We start from the raw sequence: 18,038 nt of genomic DNA on the forward strand, positions 1-18,038 counted from the left end.
GGCTCGGGGCGGGCGGAGGAGGGGCCGAGGGCGGGGCGGCCGCAGCCTCCGCCATTCCCGGCCCCCCCCGGCCACGGCGCACCGCCTCCCCGCCCCCGCCCGCCCTCCCCCACCGCGCGCGCTCCGCCCGCCCCGGAGCCTCGCCCTCCGCCACGATGAGCAAATGAGCGCGAGCGAGGGCATGAAATTTAAATTCCACTCAGGGGAGAAAGTGCTGTGCTTCGAGCCTGACCCCACCAAGGCGCGAGTGCTGTACGATGCCAAGGTGCCGCCGCGGAGGGACAGGGAGGAGGCGCGGGCTGGGGGACCCGGGACCGAAGGCGGGGGCGGGGGCGGGGGCGGACGGCCGCGCGGAGCTGAGGGACCGGCCCGGCTCCTCGGCCTGCGAGGAGCGGTGCGGCCAGCAGGGGGCGCTCACAGGGCGCTACGCCCGGGAGTCGGGGCGGGGTCTGAGATGCTTCCACTTCCTTCCGTCAGGCCGGGCGGCGCACGCGCGGTTGGGAGCCTCGCCCATGCTTTGTCGCGTTACCGGGGCTACCGTTTGTGCCTCCGACTGCAACGGTGGCCGCTGAGGGAGGAGGCCTCCCGAATACGGTTTCTGTCTTCGCGTTAAATCTCTCCTTCTGTGCGGCCTGGTGCCGGGTGGGCTCCTGTGGGACGCCCTGGCCGTCCAATCCAGGTTCTAATTCATAGTTCCACGGCGCTGGCCGCTGACTTGCGACGTTGTGTCCCTGGGACCCTAGTCCAGTTTAGGCCCCATCCCTCCTGTAGGCCGTGAACCCCATCCCGAGGGCAAGGTTGGCCCAGTGTTTTCGTACCCCAGGGCCTTGCAGCATTTACGTTTTCAAACTCTGAAGGATTTACGTGGGACTGACCATAGTTGATGGGAATCGCGCCCCGGGCCGGTCCACCTAAGTCTCCGGGAGCTGAGCCACATCTTGCAGCTCCTCAGATTTGGGTGGCGGGCAGGAGTTGGCACCAGGTCTCCCAGATCCCCGAGGAAAGCACCCAGGTGCTTTCATTTCAGAGACCTGGGTTCCTAGGGCCACCTGGGCGAAGCCTTAGGCGGCAGGGACAAGGGCAGTCCCAGCTGTGTCTTTGGCGATGTCTGGACAGCTCTGTCCATTAGAGATGCTAAAGGACATCCCTAAAGGGATGAGCATATTCTGCCTTCAGTTCCCTCCCCTGCTGCTCCTGTCTTTTAACCGCGTCTGCTATCCCTCTTTCTCCTCGCCCTCCAGCCTCCTCGGGGGGGGGGGGGGGGAAGGGACACGCCCCATCATTAGTCTTAGTTGTTCCCTCTAGGGACACAACAGGGAGGGATTCCAGAGTCTCCAGCTAGCCGTCCTAGCACTGGACATAGGGGAGCCCAGGAGACTACAACTCCCAGAGCTCTCAGGGCTGCAGCGTTCATCTAGCCTGGACTCTCTCCTTAGTGACAAATCGGCCGGCCAATGGCTTCAGAAGCCTCACACTGTCTCACGCTCAGAGACCAATCACGGGGTGGTTGGACGGATGTTTCCTATTTTGAAGGCGTCCACTCAGGGGAAAAAATGAAAGGAAAAATATTTCAACCCAGCTCTCGGTCTAAAAGAGGACAGAATGCTTTCTTTAAAAAAAAGGTCTATGAATTAGTTTTCCTGATCTAACTTCTAATTTTCTGTATGTTCTGCCATTTGTGGGAAATATTTCTTGGTTTCAGATTGTTGATGTTATTGTTGGGAAAGACGAAAAAGGCAGAAAGATCCCAGAATATCTGATCCATTTTAATGGTTGGAACAGAAGGTGAGTGAACTTGTTAAACCAGACTGAAAATTGATTGTCTTTGCAGCATAGGAACATTGCAGACTTCTTTTAAGTTTTAGAAACACTCGTAGAGAAGTTTGTTTCATTTCCTGTTTTTACTTTGTAGCATTGCAAACTTCTTTAAGTTTTAGAAACACTTGTAGAGAAGTTTGTTTCATTTCCTGTCTTTACTTTGTAGCATTGCAAACTTCTTTAAGTTTTAGAAACACTTGTAGAGAAGTTTCATTCATTTCCTGTTTTTACTTTGTTACCAGAACTTGCCTATTGTGAGGAATAGTTACTTTTAAGTCGATTGTATTTGGATTCTGTCTGGGTGATTCTGGAAACCCCAGTTGTTTCTGTGTCTGAATGAGTTACTTTTTCAGTTTATTTGCCTCCTCTTTGTGATTTTAAAATATTTAAATCGTTTTCTAAAATGTTATTCTGGGGCATTTCTATTGCTTTGAGGTACTTTTAGCCTTTGTTTCATATCAAACTAAAGTACTGAATTTTCCTTTTTTGTTCAATTAGCTGGGATAGATGGGCAGCCGAAGATCATGTGCTTCGTGATACCGATGAAAATCGTAGATTACAGCGTAAATTGGCAAGAAAAGCTGTAGCTCGCCTGTAAGAATACAAAAATAAAGATATAAATGTTATCCAATGTGTTTTCTCTTAGTGTTTTAGATTTTTATGATATAAAAGTAATACAATGACAAATATCATTTATTAAGTAATTTTAAATACTTAAAGTGTGTAAGGGGAAGAGTGTTCCTATGGTATTCTAAATAACCTTAGTGTTTTCAGAGTGGTTACTGTATAATTTTCTGAAATGGAAATTACCATTTATGTTCTAAAGTTTAATAATTTTTCAATTGTATTTCATTGTTTATTATATGTTGTTTTGATCTCAAGACTCACGAGTTCAATGTCAAAACTTATTTCAGTTGTTTGCTACTCTTTTTCAGGAGGAGCACAGGAAGAAAGAAGAAGCGCTGCAGGTTGCCTGGTGTTGACTCTGTCTTAAAAGGCCTCCCCACTGAAGAAAAAGATGAAAATGATGAAAACTGTGAGTAGCTTCACTTCATTTCCTTTGGCTGAAAGAACTTCCACCTAGATTGAGAGAAGGATTCACTGAAATTCTAGACAGGGAAACACTTCAAGCTCATTATGTATAATATTTGCCTCATTTATTTTTGACAATTAAAGTAGAGGTCAATATAAGTCAGTAAATCAGTAATAGAACGTTAGCAGAGTCATGCTTGTGACTACTGCCCTCTCGGCCAGCATCTTTGTACAAACCCCTCATGGGTGTGTTCTCATGGGATCTGTTCTCTTTTTGTCACCTCCCAGGCCTTGGTCCCATTTATGAATGCAACAGGAGACTGTAGGATCCTGACAATACACTTTCCGATCATTAGCTAGTGTGATTTTTGCATCCGTTGAAATTGGTTGTCAAAATAAATTTCTATTGTGAAAGATACAGTATTTGTGTTTGGCATTTGAAAATACATGGAATTGCAGTTTATTATTTCCTGTAGCACCCGCACTACACGTGAAGATCTGTAGACATAAGGGTTGGTGAAGTATACAATGCGAGTTTACCGGATGCTTTTGTTTCACCTAGCATTAAGCAGTTCCTCTGACTGTAGTGAAAACAAGGATGAAGAAATAAGTGAAGAAAGTGATATTGAAGAAAAGACTGAAGTGGTATAAAGTTTTTATTGTAAAAACTTTCTCTTTGTTATATATTTTAGTGGTAAAAATTCACAGTGAAATACTCTAGTTGTGAATTGTTTTCTAAAGATACATCTTTTAAACCAATAATGTAAATTTTTATTTGACATTTAAAGAAAAACAACCCTTATTTGTAGTCGCCGTATGAGTCTCTCAGTGGCTCTTTATGCCCCTAAAGTGTTTCCACAAATTATAGTTATCTTTCTTTCCAGTCAAATTATTTGTTTTATAATGATTAATTTTTTTAATGGAGCCTACAGACTGTGATGTCTTCTGCCTGTATCCAAAGTTAGTATAAATCCGAGTGGTAAACTGAAATGGGAAAGAAATGAAATACATATTTGCATTGTGTTTAGTGCCCCCAAACAAGTTAACTTTTGGCCTTTAACATACTTTTAATTAGAACACATGGCATACTATGATTGTTGAGGATTAGCTGGGTTTGTTTCATAGCAGGCCTTCTTTGGATATTGACTCTCCTCCTGTTTTAAATAGTTAAAAATGGAATTTTGATATTGCAGAAAGAAGAACCAGAGCTTCAAACAAGAAAGGAAATGGAAGAAAGAACAATAACTATAGAAATCCCTGAAGTTCTGAAGAAGCAGCTGGAGGATGATTGTTACTACATTAACAGGAGGAAACGGGTATGTAGGGAGAATGTATAAAACATTAATTTGTTTGGCATTTTCATTTTGCCATATTTTGCAATCATAGACGTAAGCAATAGCGAATCTTGGAGGAATGAAATTTATATTTTTCAGCTTTGTATTGAGTCAGGTTTTAAAGTTCTCTGCCAGTGGTGCTGTGCTGCTGATTAAATTGTAACTCACACAGCTCTGGCTGCCCATTAGGGTTGTGTTGGGAGCTTTCCAGAATCCTGCTGCTTGTGCTTCAGCCCAGAAATTAAGAATTAATTGATCTGTGGTGGAGTCCAACTGCAGGTATACTTGAAGAAGTTCCCCAGGTTGTTCTGACAGATCACTGAGATTAAGAATCACTGCTTACATCTATTCAAAAAAGTAATATTGTAATCTACATAAGGTTATGATCAGTAGAGAAAAAAAGATCAAAGAGGTTGCGAACATATTTAAGAAGTTCTATTCAAACAGAATTGGCTTTGCTTTATTTTTGAGTTAAGAAATGATACAGACATAACCAGTGTTTCTTGGACTATGTGGTTTGTTACATTAGGATGCATACATCAGATGTCTATGTTTTTGTTAACAGTTAGTGAAACTTCCATGCCAGACCAACATCATAACGATTTTGGAATCCTATGTGAAGCATTTTGCTATCAATGCAGCCTTTTCAGCCAATGAGAGGCCTCGTCACCATCACGTTATGCCACATGCCAACATGAATGTGCATTATATCCCAGCAGAAAAGAAGTGAGTACTGGCATGTTTGGTGTTTTGTGGTTCTCTCTGTATTAGAGAGGTGGCTTCCATTTAAAACAGGTGACACTTGTCTCTATTCAGTTATTTTGAATTCATTTAATATTTAATAATTTATTGATAATTCATTGAATCATCTAATATTAAAACCTTGTCACTTTTGTGAAATCTTCAGTACTTCAATAACTATTTACACATCTTACATGGATGCATTGAAAGTATACTGCCTCAGCACTGAGACAGTTTTTTCAGTGGTACTGTTTAGGGCGAGAACTTTCCTTGAGAAGCACCAGAATGGGCAGTGAGGATTTCTCAAAGCTTGTTTACAAACAGGTTTTCATTCCAGTCAGAGAAAGCTTCCTTGTATCCTGCCTGGCACACATGACCCAGCTAGATGAGAGGCAGAAAGGTGGAGTGCTGGAGTTAAAGCAAGGGTTAGGGGTTCACTAGGGTCAACCCGTTTCAGCTTGCAGTGATAGGGGTGTGTCCACCTGTCCACTTTTGCAGCACAGGCTGCTGGACACCTCGTATGGCTTCAAACTTATTTATTTGTGTTTATTGGGGTAAGTTAAAGTGACTGCTGTATTTTCTGCACTTTATGTTTTCGTATGTAATCTTGATAGTAGCTACAAATCCATTTCATTTTGTGTGTACGTAGGTGTAATATATAATGATTAGATTTAAAACTGCCCTATTAAAAATCGGCAACTTCATTGTGAACATTTGGAAAGTACCTCTTACTTGTGTCTCTAATCTCTTCTTTTTAATCCTCCTAGTGTTGACCTTTGTAAGGAGATGGTGGATGGATTAAGAATAACCTTTGATTACACTCTCCCGTTGGTTTTACTCTATCCGTATGAACAAGCTCAGTATAAAAAGGTGACTTCGTCTAAGTTTTTTCTTCCAATTAAGGAAAGTGCCACAAGCACTAACAGGTAAGTTATATAGCCTGCACTTTCACCCTCACGTGTCAGCAGTGCAATAATCAGATCCTTGTTCTGAAGAGTTCAATCTGATGGCGTGGGCCAACATGTTTGGAGGAGGGAAGGAAATGGAAAGTGTGTGTCCTGGTGGTTTTCTTTTTTCCTGGGTAAGCTAAGTCATCATTCACTTTCATATGGCTCTGGCAGATTTTACCAAGTGAAGACCCCAGCATAGAGAATTTAGGTGGGATGATGAGCAGCTATCCCATTTTGGGGAAGACGGTAGGGGGTGGAGTGAACAGAGCACAGGCCGAGGAGGGTGGAAGGGGCAGGTTTGAATTGAGCCCCCTCACTGGCTGTTTGTGTTAGTTGCAGAGGTTCCTTAGGAGCCTCCTTCTTTTGCAGGTGTGGGATGGACTGAAGGCAGGCCTAGCTAGTAGTATTAAATGGGTATGTTCACACAGGGCCTGCAAACTTTGGCCTTCAGTAAAAGTTACTTCTCTTCTTGCTCTGCGATGTCACCACTTTTCCTCCCTCAGTTACCGAGCATGCTCTGTTCTTTTTTGAGGGGGCAGGGAGGGGGATCCTGCCACCTAAAGTCTTTCCCTTAATCTCTATAAGGTATTGTGCTTGCTCCCTCTTCCCTCTCTTCCTGAGAGAGTGGTCTGTTCTCATGATTTCCACTCATCTGTCTCCTCTGTTAACCACTTATCGTCTGCCTTCATCTACTGCTGTGCTGCAAAACTTTGCCTGCATGTGAACTGATAACCTCCCACTCGCAGCGCGCTGCCCTTTGCCTCGGCCGCCTTGCCCTGCCCTCCCTTTCTCCCTCTGCTTCCTGGCTGTCGGCTCCCCAGCTTCTCTTTCCGCCTGGCCACCATCTCCTCTCAGCCATCCTTCCTTTGGTAGCTTCTCTCTCTCCTTTCCCTTTCCCCATGTCAGTTTCACCCCAGGTGAGAGGCCTGCAGGACTCACTGGGGACCTGTGTCAAAGTCCCCAGGGCCTACTTCAAACCTTGAGACTCCTCCGGGGTGGGCTGTGTGTTTTCACACAACAGCCCTGATGCTTTTCCTAGTGCTGCCAGTAGTTATGTTTCAATGAGGTGGTAGGGTATGCTTGTTCTCTAGACCAGCGTTTCTCAGCCTCAGCCCTATTGATGTTTTGAATCAGATCTTTCTTTGTTGTGGGGCTGCCTGTGCAATATAGGATGTTTAGCAGCATTAGGAGCCTTCACCCACTAGATGCCGATAGCACCTGTTTCCTCAGTTGCAGCAACCAAAAATGTCTCCAGACATTGCCATCTGTTCCCTGTCGGGGCAACATTGCTCCCACTTGAGACCCACTGCTCTAAGACACATATAACAGGGGCATCACAATCTTTAATGCCAGCATGCCTTGCAGAGTTATGGAGAGGGTCCAAGTGACTTAGGTACATATTTACGACCCTCCTGGAGTAGAGAGAGCATTTCGTGTCTTCAGAAGCACTCCATGTTCTGGAAAGGCCCTTTGAGCCGTGTGTGACATTCTCCATCTTCCCTAGGAGCCAGGAGGAACTCTCTCCCAGCCCGCCTTTGTTGAATCCATCCACGCCACAGTCCACAGAGAGTCAGCCGACCACCGGTGAACCAGCCACCCCCAAAAGGCGCAAAGCTGAGCCAGAAGCATTGCAGTCGCTGAGGCGGTCCACGCGCCACAGTGCCAACTGTGACAGGCTTTCTGAGAGCAGCGCTTCACCTCAGCCCAAGCGCCGGCAGCAGGACACGTCCGGCAGCATGCCCAAGCTCTTCCTGCACCTGGAAAAGAGTAGGTTCATTCTCGGGTGCCCCAGGCCGGGGAGAGCCAGCGGGTACCTTGTGTTTAGTCAGTGCCAGGCATGGTGCTGAGGTTACATGTGTGTGTGTACGGTGCGTTTGATTCCCATGTCCAAAGTGCTGTCATGCTGCCTGCTGTCTGGAGCTGTAGAAAGTTGAAGCACCTGGCACAGATTGCAGCGCAGCTGTGTTGGAGGCAGGACTGGGCTGTTTCCTCAGCCTTTCTTTTTTTGCCATCACTCTACCACTTGTGAGCAAATTGAGTTATCAGAATTCTATATATTGTGTAGCTAGGCCTAACGAAGCATTCAAAATGAGCAATGCTAATGGGTTGTTTAGCTTTTTGTTTTCTTTGTACTCTGTCTCTGTAGTCTCTCCATTCTAAAGTTTAATTTGGAAAGGTCTGTCCTAAAATATCAAAGTAAGAATGCTCAGATTTCCATAAGCTCTTCTCACTTCCTCTTAGCCCAACTCAAACTCCATCAGATCTGCTCACCTTGATTTTCAGCTGGAATGTTTTAATTAGACAAGAGTTTACTTTCTTTTTTTCCAAAATACACACAGGTTGATTTGCTGTAATATAAAACTTAGAAGTAAACCACTGCTAATTAATCATTTTAAACTTTCAAAAACTGCTAAAACAGGTGCCATGAATCAGGTACAATTACTGTAGAAACTAACATTAGCTATCATACACTAACCAGGCATTTTTCCGAAATTAATTACAATCTGGTTGTTTAGCCTATGCTAATGAAGCCATCTTACTAGTAGTATTCACTTTACATTGAAGACCTCATTCACAAATACAGGGTGCTCTGTGCTTATATCCTTCCACCCTTGACTGCCAAAAATGTGTGAAATGGAAAGTTGATGGCAGCAGGGCCAACGATGTCACCTGGTTCCTTGCAGGCTCGGTGAGTTAGGAAGTCAGCAGTAGGGGAAGCAGCTTGCATGCCTGTCCACCGGCACACTGTGTGGAGGCGGAAACAGAGCTACACCAGCAGGCGCCAAGCACCCAACTCCAGAGATGGAAACCTGGTGGCCTTCCTTTCACAGAGCTCAGCTGCTCGCAGGCTGTGAAATCTAAGACACCCCTCATAAATATCAAAAACACCTCCAAAGCTAAGGTCAGGGTAAATCTACTTGGAGTCGAATCCCCATGACCCAGTAGGCGTATCTTGTGTATGACCTGTGCCCTCTTCTTCCCTCAGCCTCTCCTGCTGTGCTGACTCCTTCAGGGGTCCTTCTAAGCATCATCCTGTTGGAACTCCCAAAACTCATCCCAGTGCCATTCTCTGTTCAGGTGCCCATTTCCTTGTGTACATCCTGTCCCTGCCACATCATAAGCTCCTGAGAGAAGGGTCTGACTTGTTGATTGTGTCACCCCATCACAGCTCAGTGTTGGGGGCATAGTTCCAGGTGCGTGAAAGTATTTGCTGATTCTTTGAAGATTGGGAAGGCTCAGAAGGGCAGAGTTGAAGAAGACATTCCTTTAAGAGAAGCCCTTTGAATAATCAAGTACTAAAACAAAATCAGGTGCTTTTTTAAAACAGCTTGATTGAGATATAATCCACATACCTTAAAATTCACACATTTAAAGTTTTTAGTGTCTCCAGAGACAGTGGTTCATGCCTGTGAGACTGGGGCAGGAGGATCACTTGAGGCCAGGAGTTCAAGATCAGCCTGGGCAATACAGTGAAACCCCATCTCTTAAAGAAAAAATTAGCCAGGTGTGATGATGTGCACTTATAGTCCCAGCTACTTGGGAGGCTGCAGCTGTGGCTGTGGCTGAGGCTGAAGCTGGCGGATTGCTTGAGGCCCAGAGTCCAAGACTGCAGTGATCTCATTGGGCCACTGCAGTCGAGCCTGGGCGACACAAAGAGACCACCCTGTCTGATAGATAACTAACAAAATAGTTTTAGTTGGGCAAAATTAAAGAGTTGGGCAACCATCACTGAAATCCGTTTCAGACATTTTCACCACTCCAAGAAAGAAACCCCACATCGACTAGCAGTTACTCATTTGCCTCTCCCTATGTCCCCTGACAACCACTAATCTATTTGTCTCTATAGATTTGCCAGTTTGGGGCATTTCATATAAATGGAATCATCTGTATGTAAGTGGTTAATAATGATTGGTTGATTGAAGATTGAAAAGGGTCAGCTGGGAAAATTTTTAAAAAGACTGTTTTAAAAAGGTGCTACAAAATAAAGTGCTATCTTTTTCTGTTTCTCTTTGTACTTTTTATTTTTTATTTGTATTTATTGATGTGAAATTCACATATAAAATTAACCATTGTAAAGTGAATCATTCAGTGGCACTTAACAGCTTTATTGACACATCCACATATTCAGTAGTTTTTAGTGTATTCACAGAGTTCAATCCAGTAGTTTTTAGTGTATTCACAGAGTTGTGCGACCATCTGCACAGTCAATTCCAGAACATTTTCAGCACCCCCAAAAAGAAACCCCATACCCAGTAGCAATCACTCCCCACTTCCCCTTCTGCAAGCTCCTGGCAACCACTAAGCTGCTTTCGGTCTCTCTGGATTTGCCTACCCTGGGTATTTCATATAAATGGAAACATAGTATGTGGCCCTTTGTGATTGGCTCCATTCACTAAGCATAGTCTTTTAAGGTTCATCCACATTGTAGCATGTGTCAGTGCATTATTCCTTATTTTTTAACCAAATAAAATTCAGGTGCTATCTGTTATAAAAGGAAAGTCTTATCGTTAAAGGTTGGTAATTTCTGAGAACCAAGTTTAGATTTATGTTCTGCAGTTTTTAACAGTCTTGAGGCAGTCTTTAATTCAGTTGCTGTGTGAATAATTTCATCTTTTTCTTTGGAAGAGACACCTGTGCATAGCAGATCATCTTCACCTATTCCTCTGACTCCTAGCAAGGAAGGGAGTGCTGTGTTTGCTGGCTTTGAAGGGAGAAGAACTAATGAAATAAACGAGGTAAAGAATGTTTGATGTTTGTTCCCAATGGTTCCTTCATTTGTGATTACTTCGATTCTATAGGTGGAAGTCAAGGTTCTTGAAGCATCATGTTGCTATTACTGTAAACATCAAAATTGTACGTAAGATTATGCTTAACACTGTGGGTTTTGGTTTCTAAAGTGAGAAAATTGTTAGGATTCCAGCCCTACACTGACAATCATCTTTTAAATAAGTGTAATTATTGAAATACCAGTATTTTTACTTTATAGAACAGATGTCAATACACTTTTTCCACAGAGGGCCAGAGGGTAAATACTTTAGGCTTTGTGGGCCATATGGTGTCTGTCAAGGCTACTTAACTCCAAAAGTAGCCACAGATAGTATGTAAATAAAATGAGTGTGCTATATTCCAATAAAACTTGATTTATGGACACTGAAATTTGACTAGCATTTAATTTTCATGTGTTTGAAAATTTTTTTTGTTTTTCAATCATTTAAAAATATAACATCCACTCTTAGCTTGTGGGCAATATAGAAACAGGCAGTAGTTGGGCGAGATGTGACCAGCAGGCTGTAGTTTGCTGACTCCTACTTTAAATACCTGATTCCCCTCCATCATTAACAGTAATACCAATAGCCGTCCCTTCAGGGATGGGCTCTAGGCCACCACTGTGCCAGACACTTGAACCAAATTACTTTGAATTCTCGAGATCAGCCTTGCCAGCAGATTTCCACTTGATAGATGGGAAAACTTTTCATTTTAAAACTATTTTTAAGGCCCATTAGGTGATCTGTAGGTGGTGAGTTTGTCAGGGATTCTGAAGATGTCTCAGTTTATCAGCATATTCTGTGAATGTCTCCTAGGAGGTGAGATTTCCTTTTTTTTTTTTTTTTTTTTTTTTTTAAGGTGAGTAGGAGTTGCACAGGGGAAAATGGCTTTGCTAGGCAAAGAACATTTTTTTCTTTTTTTGACACAGGGTCTCACTCTCATGCTGTCACCCAGGCTGCAGTGCAGTGGCAGGATGTTAGCTCAGTGCAGCCTCTGCCTCCTGGGCCCAGGTGATCCTCCCACCTCAGCCTCCCGAGTAGCTGGAACTCCAGGCTCATGCCACTATGGCCTGGCTAATTTTTGCATTTTTTTGTAGAGACTAAGTTTTGCCATGTTGCCCAGGCTGGTCACCAACTCCTGAGCTCAAGTGATCCTCCCGCCTCTGCCTCCCAAAGTGCTGGGATTACAGGCATGAGCCACTGTGCCCAGCCTAGGCAAAGAGCACTTGATGATGGGAAGAGAGGTCAGAAAACTTTCTTCCAGATGATAACTATCTTCAGTAGTGTGTACCCTAAGGTCTCTTGAGAGACTGCTCAACTCTGCGGTTCCAGCAGGAAAGCCATAAACAAAGGGACATGGCTCTGCCATAAACAAAGGGGTGTGGCTCTGTGTGCTGCCCCCTCAATTCATTCATGGACACTGAGAATTTAATGTCATGTGATTTTCACATATCACAAAATATTATTCATATGATTTTTTTTTCCCCAACCATTTTGAACATATGAGCATTTGGCTGGGTTTGGCCCAGGGGTTACAGTTGGCTGACCCCATAGAGAATCTAGAAAGCCTAATTTGTGTTATGATGATTGTTGAGGGTAGGTTAGGAAATCCCTAGTTCAAGCAGTCCCTGACACGCCCATTTTTCAGATAAGAATGCACTACGAATTTTATTATTGAAGGGAAATCATGAATTTAAGGGGCATCTGAGTTGTCAAGTAAGGGCTATTCCCACTCTGGTCTGCAGTGCCAATGCGCCATCTAGTGGTTATAGGTACAGCTGCAACTTATAGTTTAAAAGTGCTTTCTGGGAAATGGTTGGGGTTCAGGCGGCTCTCACAAGGACTCATGAGACCTTCGTGGATTCCCACCTTCTTACGTACGTCTACCACCGTGTTTTTTGACCAGGGCTCTTTCTCTCCGTTCCAATCGCTGCTCCACAGTACTAGGGGCTGGTCTGGGCCAGCACATGCCAGTAAAGATCCATCAGTGGTTCCCATGCATACCCCGTTGGGAATCCCCGGACTAGAAACCTGTTTTTCCCCGGAAAATGTGTCTTCATAAATAGAAGATTATAAACTGCCTTGAAACACAGAATTGAGTGAGTGAGATAGAGCCAGATGACCTGCTTTTGTACATGCCAAGTGCTGTTCATGCCTCTGAGATTGCAAAGTCCTGTATGTTTCCTTTGAGTCACTTTCAGAACCGTTCCAAAGCTTCAGCTGTGTGCACTGGGCAGGTGCTGGGGATGCTGTAAAGATGCTGGAACGATCTCTTCCCTCAGTGCTCCACAGTGCAGAAGTGGGGCACTGGGAGTGGAGATCTAGGCGAGAGTCTAGGCCTGTCTAGGCCGGGGCCAAAGTGAAGCTAGGCCTTTGTTCTGGATCCTTCAGGGCCACCTTGGTGCTTATTAGCTTCTGGCAATTTCATATTGTTAAACTGACTATATCAGCATTTCTGAGTTTGTGGGGGCAGCTTTCTGCTTTGTCTGCTGGTGGACTTCCTCCAGTCTGACTGTTTCCATATTGAATATAATGTCCCAAAAGCCAAAGTTGCAGCTCAGTAGAGTAGGCACTGGTTCTATAATTTGCTGAAGTACTTTTACAGAAATTCATCAGAGAGTTTTGAAATGCAACTCTCCCTTTAACAAAAGCCCCAAGTCCACCCAAGTTCTGAAATTCAGAATGAAGACAAATCAGTTATCAGGTTTGAAGTCTATTTCAGTTGATTCAAGGGGTTAAAAGATTCAAATTCGTTTCCATAATGAGTCTAACAGCAAGAAATTAAGGAATCTTGAAACAACAGTAATATTATTCAGAACATCTATGGATTACTTTTTAATGCTTCATTCTCTCTCTAGTGCAGCAGGATTTTCTTTTTTCTGGGTGGGGGAGAAGTGGGGCCGGAGTTTCACGCTTGTTGCCCAGGCTGGAGTGCAGTGGCACAACCTTGGTTCACTGTAACCTCTGCCTCCCCAGTTCAGGTGATTCTCCTGCCTCAGCCTCCCAAGTAGCTGGGATTACAGGCGTCCACCACCACACCTGGCTAATTTTTTGTATTTTTAGTAGAGATGGGGTTTCAACATGTTGGCCAGGCTGGTCTCAAATCCCTGACCTCAATTGATCCACCCACCTCAGCCTCCCAAAGTGCTGGGATTACAGGTGTGAGCCACCGCGCCTGGCCATGCAGCAGGATTTTCAATAAAGAGAAAGGGACTAAAGAACCTAAACAGTTACAGTTATTTATAGAGAATAACTGTTGCGAGTTAAGAAATTAAAGACTTTCTTAATCTATTTTAAGTGTTTTTGCCTTTCATCATTGTTTTTTGTAAGCTTGTGTTTATTTTGATCCAATCACTTATTTTTTCCCCTCTACGTACAATTTACTGTCCTAATTGTTAGGTGGTTGGAAGTGTCTCCATTAAGAATAACAAAAGCGTTCAATTCGTGCTTTTTCCAGGTCCTCTCCTGGAAGCTTGTGCCTGACAATTACCCGCCAGGTGACCAGCCGCCTCCACCCTCTTACATTTACGGGGCACAACATTTGCTGCGATTGTTTGGTAAGAATCCTGGTTCCTGCCTTCTTTCCATTTTTCATTTTGCATTCTCTTGTTAGCTTTCTGTACACCTTGTGGTTTGGGCTATAATTATCTAACTAAGAAATTTGGGGATCCAAGAAAAATTGAAGGTAACCTATCAAAGAAAAGGCACTGAATGAATCTTAAATTTCATAAAAATTATGTTTGTAATATTTGTACTGCTACTCTGTCTTTGTTCAGTAAGAGTTTGGGGTTTTGTTTGATAATGTGGATGTTAATTTCAGTTCCAATAGAGATAAGGAGGGGCCCAGACCTTCCCTGAGTGAATCCTATGCATTGTCAGATTCTGCTAATTGTAAATGGTTTTGCCTTTATTTTTAATGCAGTGAAACTTCCAGAAATCCTTGGTAAGATGTCCTTTTCTGAGAAGAATCTGAAGGCTTTATTGAAGCACTTTGATCTCTTTTTGAGGTATTTTTATTACTTTGTCAAAACTTACATCTGTTGCCATATATGTGGCTTTTCTGAACTTCTCTTTAGCACATGGGGAAGTCAGCTCTGTGGTATTTTAAATAGTAGAAGTATTACCTAAGTATGGTTGGTTCTAACCGTAATGGGAATTAGGAGTGGGTTTTTTTGGTATTTCTTTTTTCCATAATTTCTCTGGTTTCTGAGTTAGGGGCATTCATTGTACAGAGGTGAAGTTTTTTTGTCTCACTAGAAGAATTTAATTAAAAAAAACCTTATAAATAGAAAATAAATTTTCTAAAGTAGAAGTGATTGAGATTGATGATAATTTGGGTTTACATTTTTTTATTCAACAGTACCTTAAGCATTGGACTTTCCTTTGTTGCATGTACATAAACTAACTTAAATAGCATTTATAGGTTGGATTTTGGTGTTTACTTTAGAATTAAGAGAAAAGACCCCTCATCTGTGTTGTCATGTATGAATTCACACCAAGGTATTGTTTCCTGCAGCTGACAAAGCCAGTCATTTTTTTATCTAATAGGATCATTTGACCTGAGGCTCTGCTGTGTCCTCTCCCTTCCAGGTGATGTCTATGGAGCACTTTCTGTCCTTGGCCTTCAAGGCTAGTTGTCCCCCAGCCTCACGCAGCTCATCCTAGCTACCTGACTTTGTTTCTTCCTTCTCTTTAAGGAGCATCTCTTCCTTGTATCCAGGCCCCACCCTGACTCATCAAGTAGGATTTACCACAGAGTGGAGAGTATCACAGCCAGGGAAATCGTCTTGTGGTTTTAAGAGATCCTTTCATGTAGGCATTTTGAATAAAGTGTCCATGAGTGGAATTAGACTTCACAACATTTTCTTGGAAACAAGTTTCCAAAAGACCCTCTTCCCTCCCAGCCTCTTCCTCAACAAAACCCACAACTCTGTTTGGCATAAAATTTTGTAAACTGAAATCAAATAGTGCCAAGAAAATATGAAGAGTCAGCTGCGGGATAGCATAGGAAATCCTGCTAATTTTGATGCATGCCTAATACAAAATAGAAATTAGAATTTTAGGAAGTAACTTAGGAGGACTTATTAATAAACCTAGTAAGAGGTTTTAAAAATGTATTCGAAGATATCAACCAGAATCAATGGACTCAATAATGATCATAAAAAGAGTACACTCATAGAAGAAAAAGAGTTAGCTATCCAATGAGTTTTGACTCAATTTATACTAAAGAAGGTTTGCACATTTTTAGGAATTTGGGCAGGTGGGAGTCACTGGGAAGCAAGCATAAGGCAAATGTGCTTATTAGTGAATACTGCACATGGGAGAATGTCTTAGCCCTCCATGGCAAAATCAGTTGAAGTTTGAGTCAAGATATCATATGTATATTGCAGATTCTTGAATGACCAGCACATTTTTAACATCCGTCTTCATACATATGAGTCTTTTCTGTGTCTTGGTACTGTTAGCTAGAACTGTAACATGTTTTGGCATGGCAAATTAGGACACCAAATGCCATTACTAGTTGTTCTGTTCAATTTTTGTATGACTTTGCTCATATAAATGATGTACATTTCTGAAGTGAGATTTATTGTTTATAATCGTTTTTTATTTTTTATTTTATTTATTCATTTATTTTTCAGACGGAGTCTCACTCTGTCGCCCAGGCTGGAGTGCAGTGGCGTGATCTCGGCTCACTGCAATCTCTGCCTCCCAGATTCACGCCATTCTCCTGCCTCAGCCTCCCGAGTAGCTGGGACTACAGGCGCCCGCCACCACACCCAACTAATTTTTTGTGTTTTTAGTAGAGACAGGGTTTCACTGTGTTAGCCAGGATGTTCTCGATCTCCTGACCTCGTGACCGCCTGCCTCGGCCTTCCAAAGTGCTGGGATTACAGGCGTGAACCACCACGCCCAGCCTATAACCTGTTGTTTTTTAATAGTTTGTTTGAACAACAGAAAAATGTAGAAACATTCATGGGCTTTTTTTTTTCTGCCCCCAACAGAAGTGTTTATATAACCAGACAGCCACCTAGTGGAGCATAGGTTCTGTTTTCATTTGTACACCTGATGATGGTGAAGGCATTCAGATAAGTAGTAATTCACATAGAAGCTAGATAAGTGCAGTGAAAATAATCGATATAGAGAGATCAAAATTATAAACATTTTTTTCTTCCTAATACCAAAAAACAGTTGAAATGTTAGTAGGTTGAAAGTCAATATTTTGCTTGATGGTATTTAGTCCTTAGTATGGTGCTCACTGGGGCTATTTTTTTTTTTTCCAGGTTTTTAGCAGAATACCATGATGACTTCTTCCCAGAGTCGGCTTACGTCGCTGCCTGTGAGGCACATTACAGCACCAAGAACCCCCGGGCAATTTATTAAAATGTTGATGGTTCTGTAAGAGCAACTGCTCTGTCTAGTTTGGCGTTCTGGGTTCCAGGTGAACAACTAACAAGGTGGTGGGTCTTTACCCACAGCACAGACACAATGCCCACCTTGGGGCTCTGTTGTTTGAGTTGCCCACATACTGCAGTTATTCTGTTAGGAATGATTCCCTGGGTGCCTGAAAGTGCTCTGACACGACACTTGTTACTTTGCAGGCCATCTGTGATGGCAAGGAAGAAGCAACTATGTTCACAGTGAAATATTCGTGGAGTAGGTTAGGCCATTTCAGTAGACATTGCAGTTAGTTAGCAAGAACCACATTGTCTCTTTATTTGTTAGCATTAAACAATTTTTTTTTGCAAATTGGTTTTATTTTTTTGATGAAGCCGAGCAACTCTGTCCAAAAAGGTTTAGTTTGTACTTGGAAACCACAAAGTAGTCTCAAAGTATTTTAGAGGGAATCGATATTGATGGCAAAAGAAAATTTGCAGCTATGCATTTGCTTCTAATGGTTCCCTCTCTGTGAAACATTATTTTTGGTGATCTAAAGAAAGCATTGCCTTTCTTATTTGAGATTTTACAGCTATACTTTGTTGTGTAATGTTATGGTTCCCTTTCTGTAAAATGTTATTTTTGGTGATCTAAATAAAGCCTGTCTTGTTTGAAAGAACCAGGAGAGAGAGTTTTCACTCTGGCCTTGTCCTCTTTAATGCAGGGTAACAGTGGGGTAACCTTTTGACTCATAACTTTAGGTTTCATTTTGTTTTTCCTTTGTGCCTTTTTTTGTTAAATCCCTCTTTGGTTTTGCCTCACTTGGCAGCAGGACCAGACAGTGGTTCCTAGAAGTTCCTGCGGTTCTGTGCTGTCTTGTTGCTGCATTGTGGTCTCATCTGGGGCCAACACCAGTTTATCCTCCTCCTCCCTCATTACCAACTGACAGTCTCTGCAGTCACTCCTCTAATTCTTATTTTAGTCTCATATGCCTCCCCTATCTTCAGATGTTTTAGAAAGTT

The 18,038-nt window shown here is 43.0% G+C and overlaps 1 protein-coding gene across 2 annotated transcripts; it reads left to right on the forward strand.

Annotated features, from left to right (window-relative positions):
* The first annotated feature begins 154 nt into the window (after nt 1-154).
* On the forward strand, nt 155-17,695 carry MSL3 (MSL complex subunit 3). Of its 2 annotated transcripts, none has more exon segments than NM_001132984.2 (13): nt 155-265; nt 1,703-1,785; nt 2,317-2,412; nt 2,754-2,854; nt 3,413-3,495; nt 4,044-4,166; nt 4,750-4,910; nt 5,693-5,851; nt 7,380-7,642; nt 10,502-10,611; nt 14,099-14,198; nt 14,564-14,648; nt 16,923-17,695. In NM_001132984.2, coding segments are annotated over 13 exon segments (1,566 nt in total). In that variant the 5' UTR covers nt 155-163; the 3' UTR covers nt 17,023-17,695.
* Nucleotides 17,696-18,038: the final 343 nt, after the last annotated feature.

This window comes from Pongo abelii, chromosome X, assembly GCF_028885655.2.
Source record: "Pongo abelii isolate AG06213 chromosome X, NHGRI_mPonAbe1-v2.0_pri, whole genome shotgun sequence".
Lineage (NCBI taxonomy): Eukaryota > Metazoa > Chordata > Mammalia > Primates > Hominidae > Pongo > Pongo abelii.